We start from the raw sequence: 23885 nt of genomic DNA on the forward strand, positions 1-23885 counted from the left end.
CCTGAAAACTTCAGATTACAAGGTACAGTAGCAAATTGTCTATAGTTATAAATAAGCACTTATCTGTGCTACAACAGTAATATTTCATATGTAAATTCTTTAGACTGGACAGAGTACAGGTTCTGTTATATGACCTGTAGGGGAGTACAATAGGCTCAAGTAACTTCCATGAATATTTTACACTGATACATTAGCATGTTTTAACTTTCACTGGCCATTAAATATTCAGTGGCTGAAAGGAAAGCTCTCCTTATGCATGTCTGATACTTACCCACATTTGGCAATTCAAACTGTTCAGTGTGATAGAGAAATGGCCCTCTTCCTCTTCATTTTCTATATTTTTTCAAGCTTGCCTTGTGACAATGGGGAACTACAACTTCAAAAAGATGAGGACTGTCCAAGTGGAATTTACTGCAAAAGAAGAGAACAGAATGTGACAATTTGTCCAGCAGGTATTTGTAGATAATTTACCACAGATTATTAGCTTCTTTAGAATGTTTCTCAAACACATACTGCTCAATAAAAATGGAGTCAGACTTTAATTTTGCTGAATGCTACAGGACCCCTTAGGTAATCAATTGGGCTTGCTGAAATTCATATCGTAAAAGCTAAGTAAGCTTAAACAGCAAGTAGAGAGCATTCAATTTTATTCTAATAAGATTTGCTTATCAGAGGACTTCCTTTCTGTACTGCATGGTAAAATAATATGGAAATGAGAGAATATTTTTGTTGAAGCAGGATTCATTTAACTGATTTGAGTGTTATGACATAAATAAGCTTCAATATTTAAACTGGAAAGACACTAACTCATCCATCTACATAATACAGCTGCATTATACAAGAAAAATTGACAAGAATTTTTGTTGTTGTTGTTCAAAGGCTTTTTCTGCCCTGAAGGAAGCATCACACCAGTTCCGTGTCCCCCAGGAACTTTTCGTTCAGAAGGAGCAGCATTGATATCACACAGCTGCTTGACATGCCCAGTGGATTTCTTTAATCCCATGCCTGGCCAAAAAGCATGTCTTCCATGTGGCTCAGAGGCAGTGCAGCCTGCAGAAGGGCAAGAGACATGCATCTGTCTTGGGAAAGGTCAGGTGTTTCAGGTACAGGAGCAGTCCCGGTGAAAGCTGTTCAGTCTTTACACACATCAATATTATTTCACACTTTCTTCTTCATTCTCTCTACCTCAGCTGCACTGCCCTATTCAGTCTCTCTCTTTAGCATTGACAGCCTTCAGTCCTACACCTCATTTCCAACTACACAGACCACAGGGAGGGGGACGGGGACACCAGATCTATAGATGTTCTGAGTTTCTTCAATCCTCCCCCTTTGCTGGAAGGTAAAGGGTATGTGTATGGACATCAAGTTCCATCTGACCTTGGTCAGATAAGGTGCAATGCTTAATGCAGCAAGGTACAGAACAGTATTTGCATGAGACTATAGGTTCCTAAACAAATACCTGTTTTTTTCTTGCAGCCCCGTGACGCTCGCTGCACATGCCCTCCAGGTTATTGGACATCCTTAGGTGATGGAAGACACTGTGTTAGACAAGCATATGATATTTGTCGAGATTCAGCCTCCCGAAATCAGGAAGGACAGTGTTTAACCAAGAAAGAATGGGTTCATTATTGCTCGGAGAAGGTATTTCAATTTTTGCATAAGTTAAATCCAAAGACCATGCAGAAACTGCCCTAAAAGCAAACTCCCAAGCTCTTCCTTCAGAAGGCACAGACAGCATGGCAAGCGTTATTAGTGTTTTCACAGGAGGTTTTGCCTTTTCTTCAGCCTGAAATAGAAAGCCCAGATTTCCCTGCTCACTTAAGGAACACCTGGACATTACTTGTACTGCTATTTAATTCCTTTTTTTCCTCCCACAGGTTTGTACTGTCCCCAGAGATTATCAAGGCTATGACAAGGGTCTTGGCCTCTGCATTTGTCAAACTGACAGTCTGGAAAGTGTGTGTAATTCTCAGTGTAAAAGACAACAAAGAGATACTCTGCAGGTCACTTGTGCAGAGAAAAATGCTCAGCTTTTTATCACTTACAGAAATGGGAACAAGGTAAAAGCTGCGGTTATTTTCACAATCTACCTATTTTTGCTAGGCTTTCTAGACTTTTAGTAGTCTTAACCAAAGAACACCCTCATCCCTTTTTTCTTAGGAAATTATAGAAAGCAACAAACAAAACACCCAGGCACTATTGTATTATATGCATAGTGTATTTTTGTACCTGCTCTTATATTACAACTGTGTGAAAAATTAATGTAAAAAAATTTCTGAACTCTTTTTCTACTAGACTGCTGTTTTCTTAGAAGAATTAAGAACAGTTCTACTAAGACCATATTTCTCTTTAAAAGGCATCTGCACTTCAGAACAAAGCAAATATACCCATCCAACATACATCGTGAAAATGAGTGGTAAGGGAAAGAATAACAAGAGCTATAGTATTATTTGGGTATTAAATGGCTTTTATACATAACAAGCCTTCCCATGGTATTTATAACACAAACAATAAGAAATCTTGATGCTTATATCCTGATAGCATGCAGCAATACAAATTCATCACTCCATGCAAAATTCATCTCACTCAATCCCAGAACATTCATCTGAAATCTGCATATTTCCAGTATTACAGGAAAGGACAGATATTCAGAGATTTCTTCCCATTCCCTAAATTATGATAAACTGAGATGAAGAGTATCTTTGCCTGTCAAAGGACTCCCTTCTCAGGTCCTTTATCTGTACAGATTTTCTCTTGGGCTTCAGATTTTAATGTGTTTTTACCAAGTAGAATTAGAAGTAGATACATTTTTTTCCCCAGGATTCCAGAACCAAGCCATAGGCCAAGAGCACTATTTGCACAAACGTGAAAATTTAGTAATAACAATAGGATAGAATCATTTGCCCGTGGTACCTTTGCACTGTTTCCTTGACTTCAGCCAAGTTAAACCAGTTGCTACTTAAGGAACAGGTCTTGCAACACCAAACAAACCCTAAAGGCTTTGAGTAAGGCCCAAGCATTTTAAAGCACTGCCCTAGAATAAGAGGAATGTACTAAAAAGTATACCATTTGGGTTTAGATTTTGTAAGTCTTACTTGGGGTCTTTGGTGAGCGGATATTCTATAAACTAGAAGGAAAAGCAAAGTCCAACATACTGAAAACCAGAAGTGACCAATGTTTTTTATACAACTTCAGGGAAAGGATTTTTAGGGGTGTATAATCCTGACCCGCAACTATTTCACAACTTCATCATGCTAAATGAAGCTTCATCACACCACAAAAATAGGCCTTCTTCAGCAACAGCTCCAGGTAAGTTCTCCTGTAAAGCTCCAAAGCATGTATTTACTACAGCTTCTCTAACACTTAATTGTGCTCTGTCATATCAACCATATCCAGTGCTAACCTAAATAGGAAATAACAAGAGTTAAATCAAACAGACCTCACCATGTTCAAATTCCTGGAGAAGCTGTTCACACTGAGCATAGTGAAGTCAGACAAAAAGCTTTACCTTCTCTACAACCACAAAGTCAGAACCTCTACAATCACAGTCCAAACTCACTGGTCAACAGAATACTTCCCTCGAGCCCCCTGCCTTTTCCTCAGGGGCAATGAGGAACAACTGTGTGGGCAACTATTGAATGCCTCCACCTGGGTGTGCACATGACCTGGCACACAGCCTGCTAACACTGCTACCACCATCATGTCCACAGGTATGCAGGGAGCACAGAGCCCAGGAGCAACTACCAGAGCTGAACTTCCCTCATTTCCTCCCACATCTCTCCTTTTGCTTAGTAGTCCTGATCTGCAGTCTAGCTCCATTCTTCAGTTCTAATTTACACCATCCTCTCCTCAGCTTTGGGCATGTCAGATCACTTACTATTCCTTCCACCTGCATTCCTCTTGGAGAGCAGGACTCAAGTCCTCCTTTAGTGTCTGCAGAGATACCCTCAAATCTATAGGCATAAAGGGACAGATCCCTTATAAAGGCTGCTGATTTTGCAAGAAGTGCTGCTGCTTTACCAGATGCACCTCACCAGAGCTGTTGCAAAAAGACAAGAAAATGTGATGCACAATTATTCAATGTCAGGAAAATGCCAGTGGCATGTTTGCATGCTGTCTTGACAGTAAACCTTATTCTAGAAACCAAATGTGCATGTATAAAGCTTAGTCATAAAAATGAAAAGGAAATGCTATATCCTGCAGTTGTTCTGTAGAGAGAAAATGATCAGTAATGATCCAAACCTAATGAGGTCTGTGCTTTTACAGTTAAGGCTGGCCATGAGGAACGCAGGCCTTCCCGGGTACAAAGCCTGAGACCTTCAAACTCCACATCAAAAATCATATTTACTGGCATCTTAAATCCTACCACGTGCATTAATGTTAATGTTACCATCATGTTCATTGTCTCCAAGGAGCACTACCCAGTTTATGATGTGTAAGTACAAATGCTGAATGTAGAAGAACTTAGCTAATGCACTTTTACTTAAGCTAGGAAACAAGGCTGAAGCTTTCACTTTTTTCAACATAGAATTAAGGGAAAACATGACTAGGAAAAGTAGAAATCTCATTATTAAACATACTTCAGTGTCTTTTTGACAGAGAAGACATTGTGGCACAGTAGGAAACAACATGTAAGTTGTTAAGAGAATAACATTCACTTATTAAAATAAGCAAAATTAAATATATACACACCGTTCCTGATGTCTTGCTGATGCTATTTCTGACCTGTGTTCACACTCTTTGCAACTTGACTTCTCACTGACTTATGCTGTATAGTCCCTCTAGCTGACCTTAAGTTCTCTTTCCTTTCTTGTAGTTATTGAGTTTTAGGATCTTAATGGAGCTAAGGTTTAGGTTTTGGTAAACTAGCCCAAATGGGAACAAGTAGTTCCTACTGCACTGAAAGCCTTAGGAGCTCTCCCTTTGTGGCTTTTATTTGTGTGGGTGGTTTTGTGGGTTTCTTCCCCTATGGCCTGTTTTTATTTCATCTCTGCCATTCATCCAGTTTCAAAGCATACAAATAAAACCAGGGACAGGTAATCAATAATAAAAACTACACGTGCTTTCCATGTTCTCCATGTTGACATCTGTGGTGATTAAACACCTATAAGGGGTCCAGTGAATATTTCTTCACTGCTAAATAAACGTCCATGCTGCTTAGGGTTAATTCCTGCTACTTCACATTTGTTTTGGAGAGAGCTAATTGGAGCAACCCAAAACAAAGCAGGGGGTGAGTAAACAGTGGAGCTGTGTGGGCAATTAGAGGTTGTGCCTAAACTCACACTGATCCTCAGTTATTTAGTGGTGTTGATGAATCTTGAGTGACAACTATGCCTTAGTAAATCTCTGCTGTAATTATGAGCCTACACAAAAAAAAAAATGGGTAATGACAAGAACTGACTTTTGTACTTTTGCTTCTAGAAACAACCTGTACAACACAAATGCTGAATTTGACTGGGGAGACCTTCGAAGCCTCAGAGAGCAAGTAAGAGAGGCCTCCCAAAAATTCTTCTTCTTCCTTTTCCAGTTCCAGCACCCTGGTACCTACGTGCTACAGCTGAGTAGCAACAGGCACAAAAGAATGGTTTGTATCAAGGAATTCTGTCTTTGCGTTTATAATGTCCCTCTTAGTAAAGCATTTCATGTTCCATATGAATGTTTGGAAACACAGGAAATTTTAAAAATAATAGTGAGCATCTTTTCATTTTTTACATGATACTGTACAGGTGAGTACAGCAATAAATATGTGAGTTTGCATGCATGTGTGCTATGTGTATGAGTTGAAAATGGTGCAACTGCTGCAAAGCTTTGACTGAGTGTAACAGACAAAATAACACTTTGTATTTAAATCAGCATGCATATTTAAAGCAGATGCAATATATGTGACTGGCCTTTCTATTTATGCTCATTTCATTAAGTATGTTAGGGTCATGCCACTTGGAGGACAGTGTTATGAAGAGGGACCATTCTTCCCCACAACACCCAGATATGCTGTACAGGTGGGCATTGCAAAAAACCGAGACCTCCTACTGAAACCTGACTGGACAGCAATTACTGGAGTAATCACAGGACTTCTCATATTGCTTATTGCCTCTGTGGTATTGGCAGTAAGTAACAGTTACACAAAACTTGTTTTTAAAGGATATTACAAGATTTTGGGCAATGAACCTGCAAGCTCTCTATTCCCTTAGGCATCACCTATAAAGCTGAAAATTTCTAATTGTAAATTGTAACTCAACCTCATGTTTTATATATGGGGTAAAATTCATCCCTATGAATTGATCTAGCACCACCAAAGCCCCAGTATATTTACCTGTTACATAGGCCACTTTGAGACCCTCAAGGTATAGGTGAATTTAATTCCTATTTTCTGATTCATTAGATCAAACCATAATAAATTTCTTCACAACCCACATCTCTTTGGGAAGGAATGAGATCATCAATGAGAGGATAATTATTTTTTCTTTAATGTCTGACCAAGCCTGCCTCAAAATAAAGAAGACATAGATAAGTCCTGGAAAGCTATTATGAAGAACTGTCAGTCATGAACAAGTTTCTCCAATGGTCATTCATGTGACATTCAGTTTTGTACTCCTTATTCAGACAAAAGTCCCAGTAACCACAGCATACCTGAGATCAGATGTACTCTTTCGCAATTAAAAACCAAGATGGTCCTTCAGACTGTTAATCCCCCAGACAGCCATTCCTTTATGTTTCTAGGATGTTCTGAAATCAACCGGCTTTTTCTGTAACCAGACTACAGAGGTAACAATAGAAAATGTGATTTATTCATCCAGCAGGTCCAAACAACAGATAACTATACTTCCCTCCCCTTGGTTTCAGCCTTATCTGCTGGGATTGCTATTCTTCTGTTTTAGAACAGATTACTTTAATGAGGTACTTAGAAAACAGACCCTCAGGGTCTTTGCCTAACAGGTGATGATGCATTCTGCTCGTTGAGTGAATAAGGTGTGAATCACATTAATACAACATGTCAAAATAAGAAAAGGAACTTATTTGTTTAATTTTGTTGTATTTTGCAGCTTCTTTGTCAGGGACTTAGCTGGTCGCAGAAAGGCACTACCTGCCCTCCATTTCGAAGGCAGCAGCTGAAGTATAATCTGGACAGCTATTCCTCCAATGTATCAACAGTCTTTTCCATTAAAAAATGTCACCCCTCACTGCAGAACAAAGGCAGTATGGATGATGACTCTTGCAGCACTGGTGGAACAGGTCAGATAACAAAAAGGCTAAACAACAGTGGGTCTACCTGGTTACTTGCATATAATGGAGCCAGAATCCCATGTTTAGCAATGTGCAATGGCTGCTAAGTTCAGTGATTTACACGCATCCTTTGTTCAAAAAACAGTCTTAAATGAAAAAAAAACTAATAAATGAATATCCATGTTTCAGCCTGCTTCCTGAAAAGGGGTAATGTTTGGGAGCCTGAAGAACAGATTGACCTTGAATCATTTAATACCAATGTTTTCTTTGAACTTTTGCTGAGACAGTCACTATCTGTTACAACCAAACTGGGCCATTTCAAAGAAGAGGTAAATTGTGTTATGGGTCTACTCATATTTATGTAGAAAGAGCCTAAAACATGTAACTTTGTCTGTTACCATTGTTTCATTAGCCTTTGGTTATTAGGTACATGCTTTATTCAAATTTTCATCTTATTAGAACATGAAACACAAATATGTACCCATATTCTTAAGCATGTTGTTTATACCATGTAACATAGTAGGAAGAGTAGTGACCTTAAGGCAGAACATTTTGGTTTTCTTATGGTTCAGAACTGAACTGATATAATTTTTGGAAAGTGACTTCATCTCTCAGCCTCAACTTTTCACCTGTAAAATGAAAATAATATGGATTTCCTAGTCAAACACTTGAGAGCTGCAGATTAAATTGAGGAGAAATATAAATGAATAAATGAATACACAGTAACACAGATATGGAGCCTCATTCTGTTATTTGAATTTTATAATAATCTCTCAGCTGAAGTCAATGGGATAGCATTTCACAGCCCTAATGATAAATCTATCTGTAATACTCATCTAACTTCATTTGTGGTTTAAAGGACAGTAAAGGGAGCTGGCACTGCAGCACACAGTTAACAGATGAGTAGCGTGGAGAAATCATCAAACCCTAATCTGAGACAAGCTAGCATTAATGTGTTTTGTACTGAAAACTCGGATACCAGCATGTGTTTTAATTACATAGAGGCATCTATTTTGAAGAGAGACTTCACCATCTACAAACCATCTCTTACAGTCCTAATATATAATTTTTTTTCTTTCTTTTTTTTTTTTTTGGACCTCAGGTGAAAAATATATATTGCAAGCTTACGAGTGAAATATCTTCACTGAAAAACCTTTGGATAAAGACACTGAGTATCCCAGAAGAGATGGAGGCTTATGAGAGCACAATGACAGAGGCTTACTTAAAAGCAAAACAGCAGGTAGAGCCCAGTTCAGCAACATTTACACATGGAGCAACAAATGAAATTCTCAGTACTCTCTTTTCATAATTATAGGCATGGTCATGTAAAACCTCATTTTTGGAATTGTAGACATTTCATAGGCTGCAAAACAATTAACATTGTAATGTCTGTGAGCAACAGGCTACACTGGGCCTTTAAAGCATTTAAAGTTGCTGTTACTGCTTCGTGCTAACACAGAAACATATCTCTGAAAGATTACTCATTTTTTTTCTTCTCTTTTCATCATCTGATACATCCATGCATCCCATCTCTTCTTCTGGGAGCTCTTGTCTCTCTGCTTCAGTAGCAGAGGTTTCAGCTTTGAAAACAACATAAATTGCATGTTTGAGCATGTGTTGCAACTTCTTTTTCCACATTAGAACTGTACTTGTTTACATTGTTACAGAAGTTCTAAGAACGACAGATTTCATGTCTTGAAAACAGAAATATACTCATTGTTTCACTTGGGAAAATGTGTATGCTACACAGTAAGGAGTTGCAAAAGCTAATTCTTTCTTATGGACTTAACATCACTTGTTAAAAGGATACCCCTAAGTTATTAGCTTACTCAGATCTGGATGCGTGCTGATCACTGATGTACTAGATAATTGTAATTCAGCATATTAGAGCTGTCAGCATGTGTATGCTCAAATTCAAATGAACACATCAAAATTATTTTAAATTTCTAATCTTTGCCATTTTAATAAAGGGCAGAAAAGTTGCTATCTCTGTTTACATTTGGATTAAACAAACAGAAGAGATGTTTGGATTTTATATTCCACCTAGGCAGAAGAAGAGATGCAGCAAAGGAAACAGTTGGCTGCTGAATATGAGGAAAGTGTGAACAAACAGATGCACTTATTACAGCATGATCTGAAATGTCAGGAAGAGCATTGTGTCATGTTCAATTCTGCCTTGAGAGAGGTGGTGAGATTGGCAGAGATGCTGACAAATAAAGTGGCTTGTAAAGAAAACCAAACAACACTGTCTCAGCCAGACTGTGCAAGGTAATAAACATACTGCAAAATTCTGCTACAACTTTCTTTTTGCTAGCTAGAAAGCATTTGTGGCAAGCAATTAGGTTGGCTTGTGGTTGGCAGTACATATACCTGGAAGCTGAAAACTGATTCTTGATCCAGAAGGTCAGATGATACAGATCATAATTTTCATGTTTATGTAAAGCAAGCCTAGAAAATCTCAGACAGACACATGAACTCTGAAGAGACTCCCATCATAATCTCAGGGACAACAATATTTTGAGCGTCCTTTCTCATGCTACCAACTGATTTGGCTCTGGGATATCACACAAGTTCTAGACAGTGTGCCATCCATGCTCTGACGTGTCTTATCACTGTCAGAATCAGAATGATGTCATTAACAAGAAAACAGAGAAACAGGAAAGTGATCTTTTTTACTGCATTAGCCAAAGCAAATACTCATCAAGCTCTCTAATTGCCAAAGTGCAGATATCATTTGCATGTCCATCAAAATTCTTCCTTTACTGCTCCGTTTACATTGTTTTACCTTATCTTCAGATGTTGAGTAGAGTAACCATCTTTATCTCTTGAATTCCAGCCTGTTAGCCCAGATAGAGGCTGCAAGCAGCAAGATGTCAAGCATAATAATAAAGGAGAGTCACCGCCTCAAAGCATGGGGAGTACTGGGTGAAGGAACAGGAGCTCACCTTCTTAACAAAGCTAAAACCAGGATACTTACCAAGGAAGAGCTAGTGGGTAACTACAACCTCTAGAAATTTGTTTGAAAATTGTTAGTGTGTAAGGAAGTGTAGGCAGGCCGGTGTAGCATAAGTCACAAAATATACAAAATATAGGTCACAAAAATAGCTAGGTCACGAAAGAGCTAATAGCAAAGTCAAAAGAGACTGTACATAGAAAACTATGTCCTCACTGAGTTCCCACTAACAACTTGTGCATTAAGGGGTTGTTACAAAAGCAAAGTCAACAGTAGAACTCTTCTACATTGCTTCTTAGGAAGAATGTCAGATTTGCACTCATCAGGATCTTTGACTGGGTACTTGCTAATTATCTGCTAGCAACAGAGAGGGAAATGAACTCTTCTGTAGGCAAGTCTCAATTAGTTCAATTGATTTGCTCCTATGTGTTTGTCTGCTTTCTAATATTGTTGCACGTGTTTTGGTATGACAAAATGTAAAAGGTACCCTGACACCAAGACACCTCTTGCTTTCCCCCTTCTAAAGGGAACAGAAGTAAAAAAAGGACAATGAAACTGACCTTGGATGTTTAAATGAACGTTGCAGACTGAGGCAATGAAATCTAAACTCCTGAAAGAACATTCATGAAACATCAGTCTCCTCACTGTTATGAAACTCATGCAGACATGGTAGAGAGATAATCAAATTGCCACGTACTATAGACTTTTCCCCACAGTCATCTTCTGTAAAAGGCAGTAGAAAGATTAGTTTATTCTCACCCCATCTCTGCCCTTGCATACGATTTCTGAAAAACTAGCAACCCCCCACCCTCCTTCTGCAAGGCCTACAGGCTGTTTCTTCTCCCCCACCCCTGTCTATTGTAAACTGCTCTTAGACTCAAATGGCACTGCCCGAGCACCTGATGTTGTCTGCGTGGATCCTGTCACTGGATTGTTAACTCCCTACCCACACTGCACCATGCTGCTGACCAGTCAGTGCCCTGGGCCGGTACCTAGCAATCATTTTCTGCATCCTGAGACTGGAAAGGTACTTCACGTAGCTGGTAACGTTGGTTATGATCCCATCAGATCTAGGCTGGTCTGTGCTGTTGATTCTGCTTCAGGTAAGTGCCACAATGCAATGATCAATTGATCCATCTGTCTATTTGTGCAGTACAGTTATAGTGGAGGTACTGGTTAAAACAAACCAAACCAAACAAACAAACAAACAAAACCCTTCAACTTGCTGTACTCGCATGTACTTTTGCCATAAGAAAACCTAAAGAAAATCTGAGAAAACTTCTCATTAGCATGACACTAGAAGATAGTGGTGTTCAGCTTGATATAAGACTTGCTGTGGATAAGATGTATTAGATGTTACAAGGCTTGTATACAAGGAAGCGTTGAGGTATTCCTCATTTCTGACAGATTTCAGCCCCTCTGTTCATTAAACTATAAAAACCATTATATCTTGAGAAACTTGCAACTTTAAGGGAATGGCCAAAGCAAAAATTAAATTTAAAAAAACCCATACAATTGTCAGAAAGGGCTTACATGCATTCATTTAATTCTGGACCTAAAGACAGCAAACCTTTACTATCAGCATCCTCTGAAAGCTCCATAGTCTCCATTCTGAGCTCTAAGGTTTCCTTGCCATTAGCATTAGTTCGCATAACCATGTTAAATTTCTTCCGGTTCTACATGTAGGTGCTAAGCGTCATAAGCCTGAAGTGCCCATATTTCCCTACATTCCTTACCCAGTTTGTCCCAACACTGGCCTACCCGTGAAGACAAAACTTCCAGTCCTGTGTCCTGAAAAAATGTTTGGTATGGGAGGACTCATGCTAGATCCGGTGACAGAAATAGAAGTTCCAGTGCTTGGCGTTACAATCCATCCTCACAGCGGGCAAAAGCTGACTGTTGGTGGGACATACCTTAACCCTCTTACTGGCATGTTGACACCTCTGGAGATTGGGGGTCCTATGACTGAGCCAGAGGGAGGCAAGATTGTTCCAATACTTGGAGTCGGTTTGGATAGTAACACTGGTAGGTGAATGCTCTTCATGATAAGTTTGGTTCATTTAACCTGCCCCTGACTGATTTGAGGCACAGACCAGAATGAGCCTAAAAAGTTTATGTTCACCTCACACCTTTGCCTTTTCCTGTCGAGCCAACTGTGAAGCAGTTGTGCAACTTAGCTTTTACAGACAGTAATTCTTCTCTTTTCTATAGTTTTATTTTACAATTTATCACTTCAAAGGTCGATAAAACTATCTATTGAAACTGTGAGAGACATCTGAGGTCATTATTCATTAACTATGACACAAACTACTGAAGTTGATTTGACTCTTAAAGATGGTCCAATTGCTCTACTAAAATATTAAAAGTAGTATGAAATGCATTATTTAGAGGCTTGGGGGGGGTTGAAGTTCTAGATTTTTAAGAAGCATTTTCACATACCTATATTCTTTATGACTCAAGTTAGAAGATATACTAGACCCAAAAAAAGGAGTGGGGACCTTAATCTTCTTCTAAAGCAGAAACTAGGAGACCTATTTAAGAACATTTTTTGTGAGCCAAATTATTTTATAAACAACCTCAAACCTCCCCCCACTCCATGTGTCCTATTAGACCTATTTCTGCTTCCATTGAAGTAAATGATCATTGTGCCTTTTTCTGAATGGGAAGGACTGGACCAGAATGATGAGTTGCCAGGTGATATTCTGAATCTCATTTCCCATTCCTTGACTGCAGGAGAAGTTATACCTCTAGGTGGGCTGGTGGATCCTTCCAGAAACCTAATGCTTCTTGGAGATTCCTTCACCGAACCTCTGAGTGGGAAAACAGCGCGGGTACATGGAGCTCACCTTCGGCAAGATGAGGTGCTGCCCCACAGTGGAGGTTACCAAGCAGTGTTGGAAGCTGAATGGCTGGTATCGCAAACCGATGTGGTGAATGCTCTAAAGCAGTTTAAGGCATCAGTTTTGGAAGATACCTGTCTAGCAGCAGACAGATTAGCAGCACTAAAGGCTTCAGTAGAAGATATGAAGAAATCTTTCACCACTAGGTTTTATCATGCAATACATTGCTTGCAAAGCCTGGAGAAAAAACGGGAAATAGCTTCAAGTCTCAAGAGTAACGGTGGTAAACTGGGTAGGTATAAACCAACCAGCCTATTTTAAGGAGTAAACAGGTGTCATTACACTGAAGGCTACAGCTATGCACACATTTCCATCACAGGATTTGGCCAAGACATCAGCACTTCAAACTTCTAGGAAGTTTTTTGTCAAAATAGCCACTCTAGCAAATAGTATGATGAACTCAGCCAGGTATTATTTGGAAGCTGTAGCAGAAATAACAACATTGTAAGACTCTGAAAGTGAAAGCAGTTCTTTTCATCACAAAACTATTTAATGATTTATGTTTCTCATCTTTTTTGAACAAACTAGGTATGATCAAATATCCTGGCACAGAGATGTGGATCCCTGCAGTGTTTGGAATGAAAATCCCAGATCCTGGTGGGTCCAGTTTGATGGTGCCAATTCTGGGAATAGACTGTGACTGGAACACTAGGCAGCCTTCCCCTCTCGCAGGAACAATGGAAGACAGAAACGGAAAAGGTAGAGTAGGAAATTCAATTGGGTGATATAAACAATAAAGAGACAAGAACATGTTATTTTCAGAGTGAGAAAATCACCCTACCAAAACAGACAGGTTTCTACCTCAACACTGAATGGAAAATACCAATTTTCATGGTGCATACATTCAAAACAAGCAACACCAGAATAACGGTGAAGAAGAGCTAGGACTGAGACCAAATCATACTGTGGCTTTCAACCCTTCAAAAATCTACTGTACTCTTTAGGAGAACTATTCTGATGTTCTTCTCAGTGATGGGGCCATAAATAGATGCTATGTGAAGGTGTAGCTCTGCAGTGCCTTGGTCCAACACTTGGTACATAGCATTTACAGCTCAGGAAAATTCAGTTTGTTTTTCATTAGGCAACTTGAAAACATTGTCATTTCCTTTTGAATTTTAATAAAAACTGCTTACTAGGGCTGCAGCTGGAAGTAATTATCTAAATTCTAAGCATTATACTTAGTTTTTCTTTATCCACAGGCCTTGTCCCCATCACTATTGGTGCCAGAACCATAAGTCCAATTACAGGTGAAATTGGGCCTGTTATAGGTGCTCAAACCAACCCCTGGACACACAATGTAATTCCTACTGTTCAGTCTCTTGGAGTTTTACCAAGAAGAGCTACAGATCCAGATCTGGTAATTAGAGCTCCAGCAAACTATCTGTACTTATGGGTTTGACATCTGTGCAAAATTCTTTGCTGATGCTTTTCCGCTACTGAAAGGAAATTTCAACTTTCTATGCCCCACAAGTAGTATTCTCTTACAGTGCAAGATGAGCTGAAATATATGTATGTCATTTTACTTACCTCTCCTCTTTTCATTACCTGCTTTTTCTGTCCCTTCTATCTGTATCTTCTTCTGCTGATCTTTGTACCTTCTATTTCATATCCTTCCCCTACCCTGAAACACACATTGCACTCGGACATGAATTATAACACGCACAGATGTAGGACTGCAAAGCATTCATCCCCTGTGGCAGCAAAGTTGTATATATGCTGTCAAAAGCATTGAATGGAGATTTCATCACTAGCTTCAATGAAGTTTATAATCTTCCTTCAGTTTCCTGCAAATCTGAGCTATTATGTCTGTCATTGTTTTACAGCTGGACTTTCTAGAAAAGGAAATAAATTCAAAGCATATATACTGGCATTGCAGAAGAAAAAAGGAAGAAGGGCTTCTTAAAAATCTGATCTCTCTAATTCTTCATGTCCTTGATGCTGCAAAAGAGGGGAAGGCACAGAAGGTATGGTGCATTCTTTTTACAGCTGGCTTCAGGAAAGTTCTTTAAAAATTCCTTAAGGAATATATGTTCACACATATCAAATTCAAATATCACTGATGCTGCACCCAGGATGGTGGTGTTCTGAGTGCAAGTCACTCACCACCCCAGTACGGTGCAAACCAAAAATGTAGATGGAGATGTTGTGACTTCAGTGCAATCATTCCCAGTATAAGGGAATGGTGTCAGGTGTCCTAACAGAATAACCAACAGTTCAAATTCAGCATCTGTCTATACACAGCAAGGACAACACAATTCATAGCGGTATCAGTAACAGGGGGTTTGCAATCAGTTTCTACACAATCAGAATAATTAAAAGGCTAGGAAAAAGCAGTAATCAAATGAGCCTCTTGCTCTCATCTGTCAGAAGAAAGAGTATCACAACAGGTCAGTATCTCACAAGTTTGCATATTATCTAAAACTCCTTCTCCTCTTCCATTTCTTACAGATAAAATACAAGGAAAAAGTAAAAGACATTGAGGAAATGTGCCATTTTCTTAAAGGGTCCTCTCTGCAGGAAGCTGAGAGACGAACCTCAAAATATTTCAGTAGCCAGATGGCCACCGAACTATCCTTACTATTCAAAGGTACAAAAGGGTAGCTACAACCAGAAGAGAGGGAGGCAGAGTCATACATCATTTTCTGTGATGTTTGCTACCTCTGACAGGTTAGCTTAAGCCTTACAAACTACTTATGTCCTCCTGAGGCAAGACAATACAAAGGTAGGATCTGAAAATTGGGCTGTTCTAAAAGATAAAGAATGTAGATGTGGTGAAGCACATTGAGAAGGCATATTACTTCAGATTTGCTCTCTGAATTTCCAGTAGATTATCAGATGGGTGCTACTGCTAATATTTGCTACTGCTAATATTTGCTGTTTACAGCTGACAGAGATGAAAAAGAACAGGAAATACAGGTTCTGTTGGAGATCAGAAAGGCACTGGAGAAGCTGATGGAGTTCATCGAAAAGATGCAACTAGAAGAAGAACGAGTATACATGCAGCTGATAGAGAGAGAAAAGCAAAGGAGCCACATCTCAAGTATTGAGACAGTAACAAACTTGAAGCTCAGAAAGGTGAGGTCCCTGCTGGGTTGGGCTGAACATCCATGGTTTCAGTCCACAGAACACTCTGGTCTACCTTTGAGAGGCACTGTAAAATGTTCCAGGAACTGCTATTTATAAAGAGTTTTCCCTTTCCCACCTGGCCTTCTCTCAATCCCAATCAGAAAAAAAGAAATTAAAAAAAAAGTAGAAAGACAGACATCAACAACAACAACAAAAAGAAATGGTGAAAACCCCAGTCATCCTAGACACCCATCACTCAGATATTTAATGATAGACTTTTGGCAACAACAATGTCTCATTGAACTGTGTAATTGAAGCTGGATTTCATTAAGGAAAGAATTCCAACAGAATTGTAGAACAGCAGTGGCTGAGCTAGGAACGGACACAGGCTGGACTTTGGAGTTAGAGAAGACACCTGACAAAAATGCTATGCTTTCCTTTATTTTCCTGAGTGGAGAAGATTCTCCTTATATCAGGAGCCGAGCAGTCATTGACAGAGAATAAATGCAACCTACCATATAAAATCACAGCTGTTAAAGCTGGAACAGATCTAGGAGATCAGAAAGTATCATTCTGCCAAAAAGCAGTTCATATCCCCTGTAGGGCTGGATCCAGGTGCGATCCAGATAGGGTATTTCCATAGCTGAATTTCTCTTCCTACACTCTTCTTTCTTGCAGGGAATGCTAAGAAAGATCTAAAGATTTATAAGACTCCCACACAGGTAAATCCATATTCAGCCCTTGAAAACATCATCAGTGCTTCTCATCAGTAAATAACTGTTACCTAGTACTACAGAGAATGCATCTATTTTTGTCCAAGCAATACCAGCTGAAGTAAACACAAAGCTTTTTACTGACTGAACAGACGTCAAATAGAGTTTATTGAAATATATTGCCAGGAAGCTTTTTTTTGGCCCTCATAATTTGCAGTTTTCATGACTGTTCTTTAAGGGCTACCTAGACACTAGTGCTCTAGAGCTGTTACAGTTACACTGGCTCTGTAGCTAGTGACTTGCCAGATTATGTGTAAGAAAGCAAATGAAAGCCAGGAGTTGCAATTCATTTGAAGCGGGCTTACATTTTGTATCATTTCTTCCAGGTCATACTTGCCCTAGCCTCTGAGTCTCAGGAATGTATACTGAAACAACAAGCTAGTGTGGAGACTGCATACACCAAACTGGAATATTTGAGGGACTTGTCAAATATCCAGATGCAGCAGGCAAAGGTACCAACTTCACTTTAAGGCAAATAAAAAGCAATCATGTTACTTACTTTCTAACAAAAGCATAAGCAGTTGCCATGTTCTGAGAATATCTATCCAAGAATACTGCTGCAAGAAATCAGAGCCCTGTAAAATAACAAAAAACGTAAATAAGAATTGTAGAAGTTGATTTATAAAGTACATATCAAAGACTTTGACACCTGGAAATTCAATTAAATTTCACTTCAAAAGGCAGTTTTTCAACAGCAGTGCTAGAAAAAGTTAGAATAGAATAGAATAGCATAGTTCACTCAGAAGGGACCTACAACAATCATCTAGTGCAATTGTGAAATTGTCAGTTTGTCTATTTGCAAAGAGATTTTAAACAGCGGGACACCTGAAGTTCTGTACTTCCTAGGGAAGAAGCAAGATATTAGACACAGCACAACTCCTGCAAACATTTTTTTCTGGATGCAAAATGATTTTCAAAAATGCATGAGTGCAGAGGATGAGAAGTCCTCCTCTCTTAAAGGGACCTTTCAAATCCCATAATCTATAATGTCTCAAGAACTGTAGATCCAAACCCTTTTGACAAGAGAGTCAGTGAATCTTTCCATTAATTCAATGGTCTCAGGATCTGATCCTTACTCTTTGCATTAACTGGTTTCCACATTCCATTCTGGACTAGTTACAATAAAAAGATTAAAATGAATGCACTTTCCTAATCCTCTTCCCCTTTCTTCGGTGTCCTTCCTTTAAAGTTCCCTGGGAGGTGTTTCTGTCCTCCTCTTCTGCTCTTCCATTCCCATGAGACTATCACTATTAACTAAATTTCAGTTTATTAGTCCAAATGAGGATTATTAGACCACAATGTTGAACAGAAAACATTTTATCACATGTACGGCACTTACAAATGGATTCCAGAGAAACTGAGGACATTATATACAAGCAATGCAGTTCAAATCATATCTTACAACTTTTACACCAGCTTGAAGGATGTGGAAAAATCTGACTGGACAGCTGTGGGACCATAACCATTGCAAAAGGCTTTTAAGTTGCTGAGGCAAAGTGCCGTAGCATTTTATTGAGTCACTGGACAATTTGCATAGGATGGGTATGAACTGACAATATAAGGTTTTCATGAGAAGGCAAAGAATGCCAGGATGCTTTTTTCAATGATATTTCTGACAAGCATGAAATGGCCTTTGTCTGCTTTGTGTTGCTGTTTCAGATGCTTTTCTCTGGGTCACAACAGTGTTTTGAAAACTATCAGACAACCAAATTTTATGGCATTAATGGGATCTCACATAGTACATACAAGATCATCCAACAAAACCTGATCCCACTACTCAAGTCTACGGTTCAGATGCTGGAGGAAAATAGCAATAGTGTATCACCTGAGACATCAGGTAAGAGAGAAGAAAAAGGTACTGTCAGTTACCTTATTTTATTCTGGCCTTGAAAAACACCTTGTTGGAACCTTTCAACTTTGAAAATCTAGAAATAGATTCTCCCATCTGACAGCTGAAAATTAGACTTTGGTTCCATTTTTTAAGAATTAAAGATCTCCTGGGACTTAATGAATAAGTCCTTTATCATTTGCATAAACTTTCTGCAGGGTGGGATCAGCCCTGAAGTAATTTCTAAGGCTCGAAGTTTCTCTTGCCAGGCCTCACAAAAGTTAATGTATATTTTGCAAAACAGCTATTGTCTTTCTCCACATTTAGAGTGTTCCTATAGGTATAAATGCAACTTCATTAGACTAAGTAGTTATAAGCTGAAAGGCAGCTAACATTCAAAGGGAAGACTGAGAAAAGGGTGACACAGAATTTGACTTCTTGCATTTTCTATGCATCAGAGTTGAGCTGGTTTACCTGGAAAACTTAAGTATGATGCTTTAATCTTTGGAAATAAAAAAATGCATTGTGTTTATGCACCAGAACTAGTTCCATGTTTTTAGTCCTGCAAAATGGAAAATCTAACCTCAGTTTGACAACAGAAAATGCAGTAGAAACCTGGAAATCAATAGCAAAGCTTTTACTTCCCCTGCTGAAAATATTAAAAGTGTAGATTACATTGTGACCAGGCTTTTAGTTACATACAGATCTGCCTGCCATATATGAGCAAATGGAGGTGAAAAATACAAGTTGTTCAACTGCTGAAGAAATTTTAGTATGAAAAACATGGAGTTATTATGAAGTATGCTTTTCTGAAACCCTAGAAACAAAAAGCACAGTGGAATTTCCAGGGAAGTTCCTTTGATGGTGTTCCAGCAAAAGTACTACTTGCAAAAAAATGCATTTCCTTCTTCATTCTGAACAGGCACAGTCTTTGCTAGGGCAACTATCTGTACAGCTGGAGTTTGAATCATTAGTGCTTCAAAGATCTTTTCATACAGGATCTCTTCATTACTATCAGATCTAGTGGTGATGTAACTCAGAAGACTGCTGTCTTCATGGAAATACACAGTGGATAAACACAAATTCGGCATGCATACTGCCAGTGGAAATATGCACAATGGAAATGGGGTATTTGTTTTTAAGCATATAGCCTTGTATCGCTGTCAGGTACTTCAGAGAATCAGGAATTAAGTAACAGTAGTTTCATGATGCTGCTACTACTTTTTCCATTTTTCTGTCACCTCTGGTTCCTTTAGAAATTGTTGTTGAATTTAGCTAAATTGAGAAGCCTGCAGATTTGTCAGCACTTTAGTGGCTATTTAAGCAGCAGGACTGCATTAAAATAATTGATTTTACACAGAATTAAATGGTCTTTTTTTTTTTGAGGCAGTATTGCTGTTCATTTCAGTAACGGTATTTTAGCTCCTGCAACTTGACTATTTCCAGCATAACTAAGGGTGGCATTATCATTATAATATTTCCAGTACAAGAAGATTTATGAAATCATCAGTTTTATTTTAACTCCAGTAGACTAGCATTGGTGATTACTAACAAAAATTAAATTAACCAGAATAAAGAGATGTGCACTTTCAACCTTTTTTCCTCTAAAATAATCCCCTGTAAAATTCCTACGTCAACTGCAGGCACCTCTTAATTTATCTGTCTGCAGCAAAACGTTAATTGGTGGGTATGCCCTTATGTTTTTTTCTATCTACTCATTTATGCTTGGGGCAGATTCTACAGTGGAAATGACTGTCTGGATAAGCAGCAAGAAGATTCTATCAAGTTAAAATTTATCTGCTGTTGAAGTTTATTTGCAGCTGAAAAGGAACAAGTGGTATAAACCAGGTTTGCTTTCTCAATAAGCAATATAAGCACTTTCAGAATTCTCATATCCAGATCAAGATGACTCTCAAGGAATTATTGATAAAACACACTTCTTTGTTAAAAATATAATCCTGTTCTGGTAAAACACTCTTTTGTGGAAATGTAACTGGAATGGACTGATAAATGACTTTTTGAAAGGTCATTTGGTTTCCTTCCAGCCAGGAACACTGCTACTTTAACTATTGAATGCTGTAGAGTTAAGGGGGGGGGGGGGTGGGGTGTGAATCCTAAGTAGTGTGTAACAGGGTTTGACTGTACCTGAAATTAATGATTCAGCAATAAATACATTCTCTCATGTTTCTTCTACAGGCTACTCATCAAGGAGCACTTTAAATGCTCATTCAGAGGCATTAAGAGCTGAAGCAAGTCAGGAAACCGCTTCAGCTTCCATAGTATCACCTGTTCTGCCCACTTCACATTCAGAAAGGATCAGCCACATACAACAAGAAATCCATACAAGGTAAGAAATCCTTGTTCTGCCTTGTTTAATTGCCTCTGCATTTTTAGTTACAAAAATATCTTCTTTGCAAGTTTGGAAGGTTTTCTCCCCAGAAGGCTTATATTTGGGGTTTGTGTGTGGCTCAACAGAAGATACCTGTTACAGTCTACTGCTTGTTCTCCTGAATATGTATGTATGAACATGACAAGTGCCTCAGTAATGACTATATAAAAAGTAGCAATCTATCTTCACTCCTGTCTCATGGATATCTGGTTGTAGGTTTTTCTTTGAGAAGCATGCTTGTGAACTGGCACATCTGGAACTGTCCCTACTGACAGAAGAAATAAACGCTATCTTTTCCTTTTATGAATCATCCAAGGCTAAGGAAAAGGAATACCATAAAGGAAATTGGGTAAGGCTGGCATTGTGTCATCTTAGAGTTCTCAGCTGATACATAGGAAAAGCAAGTTTTCTGTTTCCTTTTTGAATTCCTTTCAATTTTCCCACATCATTTCAGAAAGGGAAATTGAAGCAAAAAGGATTTTATTAAAGAAGAAAGAAATCTTCTATTCTGACTACTGCAAAGTAAAACAGAAACTAAACTAGTTTTCCTTTCTTAATGTTAAGGCACAAGAAGCAGTGACCTTATCTTCAGTAACTCTTGAGTATTTAATCCCAGAGTAAATCAGGCTACTTATGTTACTTAAATGAACATGGACATCTAGTTTCTGGCTATGTTTTTTAGATCTCGGGCTCAGTATGACTCAATTCTCATTCCTTTGATGCTCCTGATCATGAAGATGTTTCAGTTGGTATGTCTATAGTTTCAGGGGATGAAAACCAGTAAAGGAACAGAAGCAACCACCACAAAAAATTCACTTCTGAAAGAACTGTCAGAACACCACCACCACACTGAACAAGCCCTCCGTCAGAAACAACTGGAAGAAATCAAGCCTTCAGGCCTCATCCCAGAGTTAACAGTGCCCAAACAGACCCTACATTTTCTGGAAGAAATTCCAGATCAGTTGTCAATTTGTCTTCTTGGCTTACAAATCCCAGATTCTAACTTCATTGAACAGCAAGTGAGTTTAAGGCATTTTCCTTATGCTACTCCTGCTATTTTCACCTCAGTGCTTTGTAAGAATGAATGTAATCTTCACTGGGTGATACAAACATACACCCTAGCTTTAGGCATTACATGGGTGGCTGTATTATCAGAGCAGCTACAGGCGTAACTTAAATGTTTCAGGTTTCCCTGTACTGGACTATATATTTTACTGCCTCAGTAGAGGTGGCAAAGCACTTTCTTTATCAAAGAAAACCAACTCTAAGTTTTAAACTGTCATTACACAAGAAAAAGTAGTAAGTGACATTACCAGTATGAAGGGGTTTTTGTTTGTTTTGGTTTTGTTTTTTTTTTTTAAAAAGCCTGCTTACTGTTTTTACTGCCCATGTTTATTTCTTTTGCTCACATGCCTAAATGTAGTTTTTCTTTTCTCTTCACAACCTGTCTTTTGGATTTCGGTGCTTTAATGGTCCTCATTCTGTCCTCCAGTATCTGAGGATTTTATTAGATAGGATGAATCTACAACTATAACATGCTGGTTTTCCTCTAGCGTGTCCTGGGTTTTGCTGGAGCGTAACGCTAACAGACAACCACTGAGGCTTTGAAAGTAGAAAAGCTCCCTCTTCTAAGAGCAATTTTTCCACAAAATATTTTGAGTTAACATCTCCTTTACACTCGTTCACTTTTTAGAAGGGCCCACTGCCATTTCTGCAATCTGAGTGCCCACCAATAGTGGGGCCTTTTAGCTCTTACCACTCCACATACCCACAGATCTCATGCTACTGTCTGACAGGAAAACGTTGCTAGAGAAAGCTTAAAAGGTGTTTAGGCAAGTTGTAGAAAGTACTTCTGTTGTGGGTAAATTCCACCTCTGAGATAACCTTGTTTATACAGGCAGCTTTTAATATGGCAGGGAGTCATTCTACAGTCAGATTATATAAATATGTTCTGGGAGCAGATGTCTGCCTATCTCTCATTAAGCTAATGCCAAACTTTTTAATCCATTTCCTGATTTCACCTAACTTTGCAGGGGCATAGAGGAGTTGGAAAATAAAGCACTTACAAATTTTATGAAAACAAACAGGCAGGTAGAGGATAAATGCAGACTTTACAAACCCCTCTGAGGAAAAACTGCAGTGTGACTCCATGCCTTACTAGGTAGGAAAAGCTTCCCTTGGAACCTCTATAATCTTAGAGAAAAGACTAGTCCAAACTGACTTGCCCTTCCCATTACAATTCTGTAGGAAATTGGACTTCACTAGTTCTGGTGACCACAGAGCTATTTGTTGGTGTAGAAAATCCCTACTCTTTATTCTCTTTTGTTTAATAGAAACTACATTCTTGGGAAGTCAAGCATTCACCAGACTCTCTAACTCAAATACTACAAGTTTCAGCAGTGAAGATAGTAAAGCTGGAAGCTCTGAGGCAAGCATGTCTATACAGAGTCCTGGATCTCTACAGCAACCTTCAGGTAGAGGCATTTCATGCTTTTCATGCCTCCCCTCCCTGCATGAGCCTCATGGTAATTTACAAAACCTGTAAACATACAGATGCCCATCCTGACTGACAACCTACAGGATGTGCAGGGCACACAAGCTGGGGCATATGTGCAAACACATGGCAAAGTGCAGTTACGGTAGCCTCCTACACAGGTCAAGCCAGCAGAACCCCACTATCAAAAGTCCTGCCAATTATGTCCACTACAAACCCAACGCTGGAAACAAGTTCACTTCTATAAACAAAATTCAT

At 38.9% G+C, this 23885-nt stretch overlaps 2 protein-coding genes across 2 annotated transcripts in view; both read left to right on the forward strand.

Annotated features, from left to right (window-relative positions):
• The first annotated feature begins 296 nt into the window (after positions 1–296).
• LOC128141480 (uncharacterized) lies at positions 297–2226 on the forward strand. The gene is made up of 4 exons (XM_052786217.1): positions 297–452; positions 880–1103; positions 1477–1641; positions 1878–2226. Exons 1-4 carry the CDS (start codon positions 311–313, stop codon positions 2118–2120), a joined length of 774 nt encoding a protein of 257 aa, XP_052642177.1. The 5' UTR covers positions 297–310; the 3' UTR covers positions 2121–2226.
• Positions 2227–2836: 610 nt separating this feature from the next.
• Positions 2837–23885, forward strand: part of LOC128141605 (uncharacterized) — a 32195-nt gene continuing 11146 nt past the window's right edge. Inside the window, exons 1-23 of the mRNA XM_052786560.1 lie at positions 2837–3309; positions 4267–4435; positions 5422–5584; positions 5919–6107; positions 7044–7233; positions 7414–7553; positions 8327–8464; positions 9272–9492; positions 10061–10218; positions 11053–11280; positions 11864–12202; positions 12911–13309; positions 13606–13776; positions 14277–14434; positions 14901–15041; positions 15526–15664; positions 15962–16152; positions 17243–17368; positions 18576–18753; positions 20941–21091; positions 21350–21482; positions 21895–22152; positions 23467–23607. Of these exons, the coding sequence (XP_052642520.1) occupies positions 3252–3309; positions 4267–4435; positions 5422–5584; positions 5919–6107; positions 7044–7233; positions 7414–7553; positions 8327–8464; positions 9272–9492; positions 10061–10218; positions 11053–11280; positions 11864–12202; positions 12911–13309; positions 13606–13776; positions 14277–14434; positions 14901–15041; positions 15526–15664; positions 15962–16152; positions 17243–17368; positions 18576–18753; positions 20941–21091; positions 21350–21482; positions 21895–22152; positions 23467–23607 (4179 nt within the window). The 5' untranslated portion in view covers positions 2837–3251. The remainder of the gene's footprint in view (positions 3310–4266; positions 4436–5421; positions 5585–5918; positions 6108–7043; positions 7234–7413; positions 7554–8326; positions 8465–9271; positions 9493–10060; positions 10219–11052; positions 11281–11863; positions 12203–12910; positions 13310–13605; positions 13777–14276; positions 14435–14900; positions 15042–15525; positions 15665–15961; positions 16153–17242; positions 17369–18575; positions 18754–20940; positions 21092–21349; positions 21483–21894; positions 22153–23466; positions 23608–23885) is intronic.

The sequence above is a fragment of the Harpia harpyja genome, chromosome 4 (assembly GCF_026419915.1).
Source record: "Harpia harpyja isolate bHarHar1 chromosome 4, bHarHar1 primary haplotype, whole genome shotgun sequence".
In the NCBI taxonomy this organism is placed as follows: Eukaryota; Metazoa; Chordata; class Aves; order Accipitriformes; family Accipitridae; genus Harpia; species Harpia harpyja.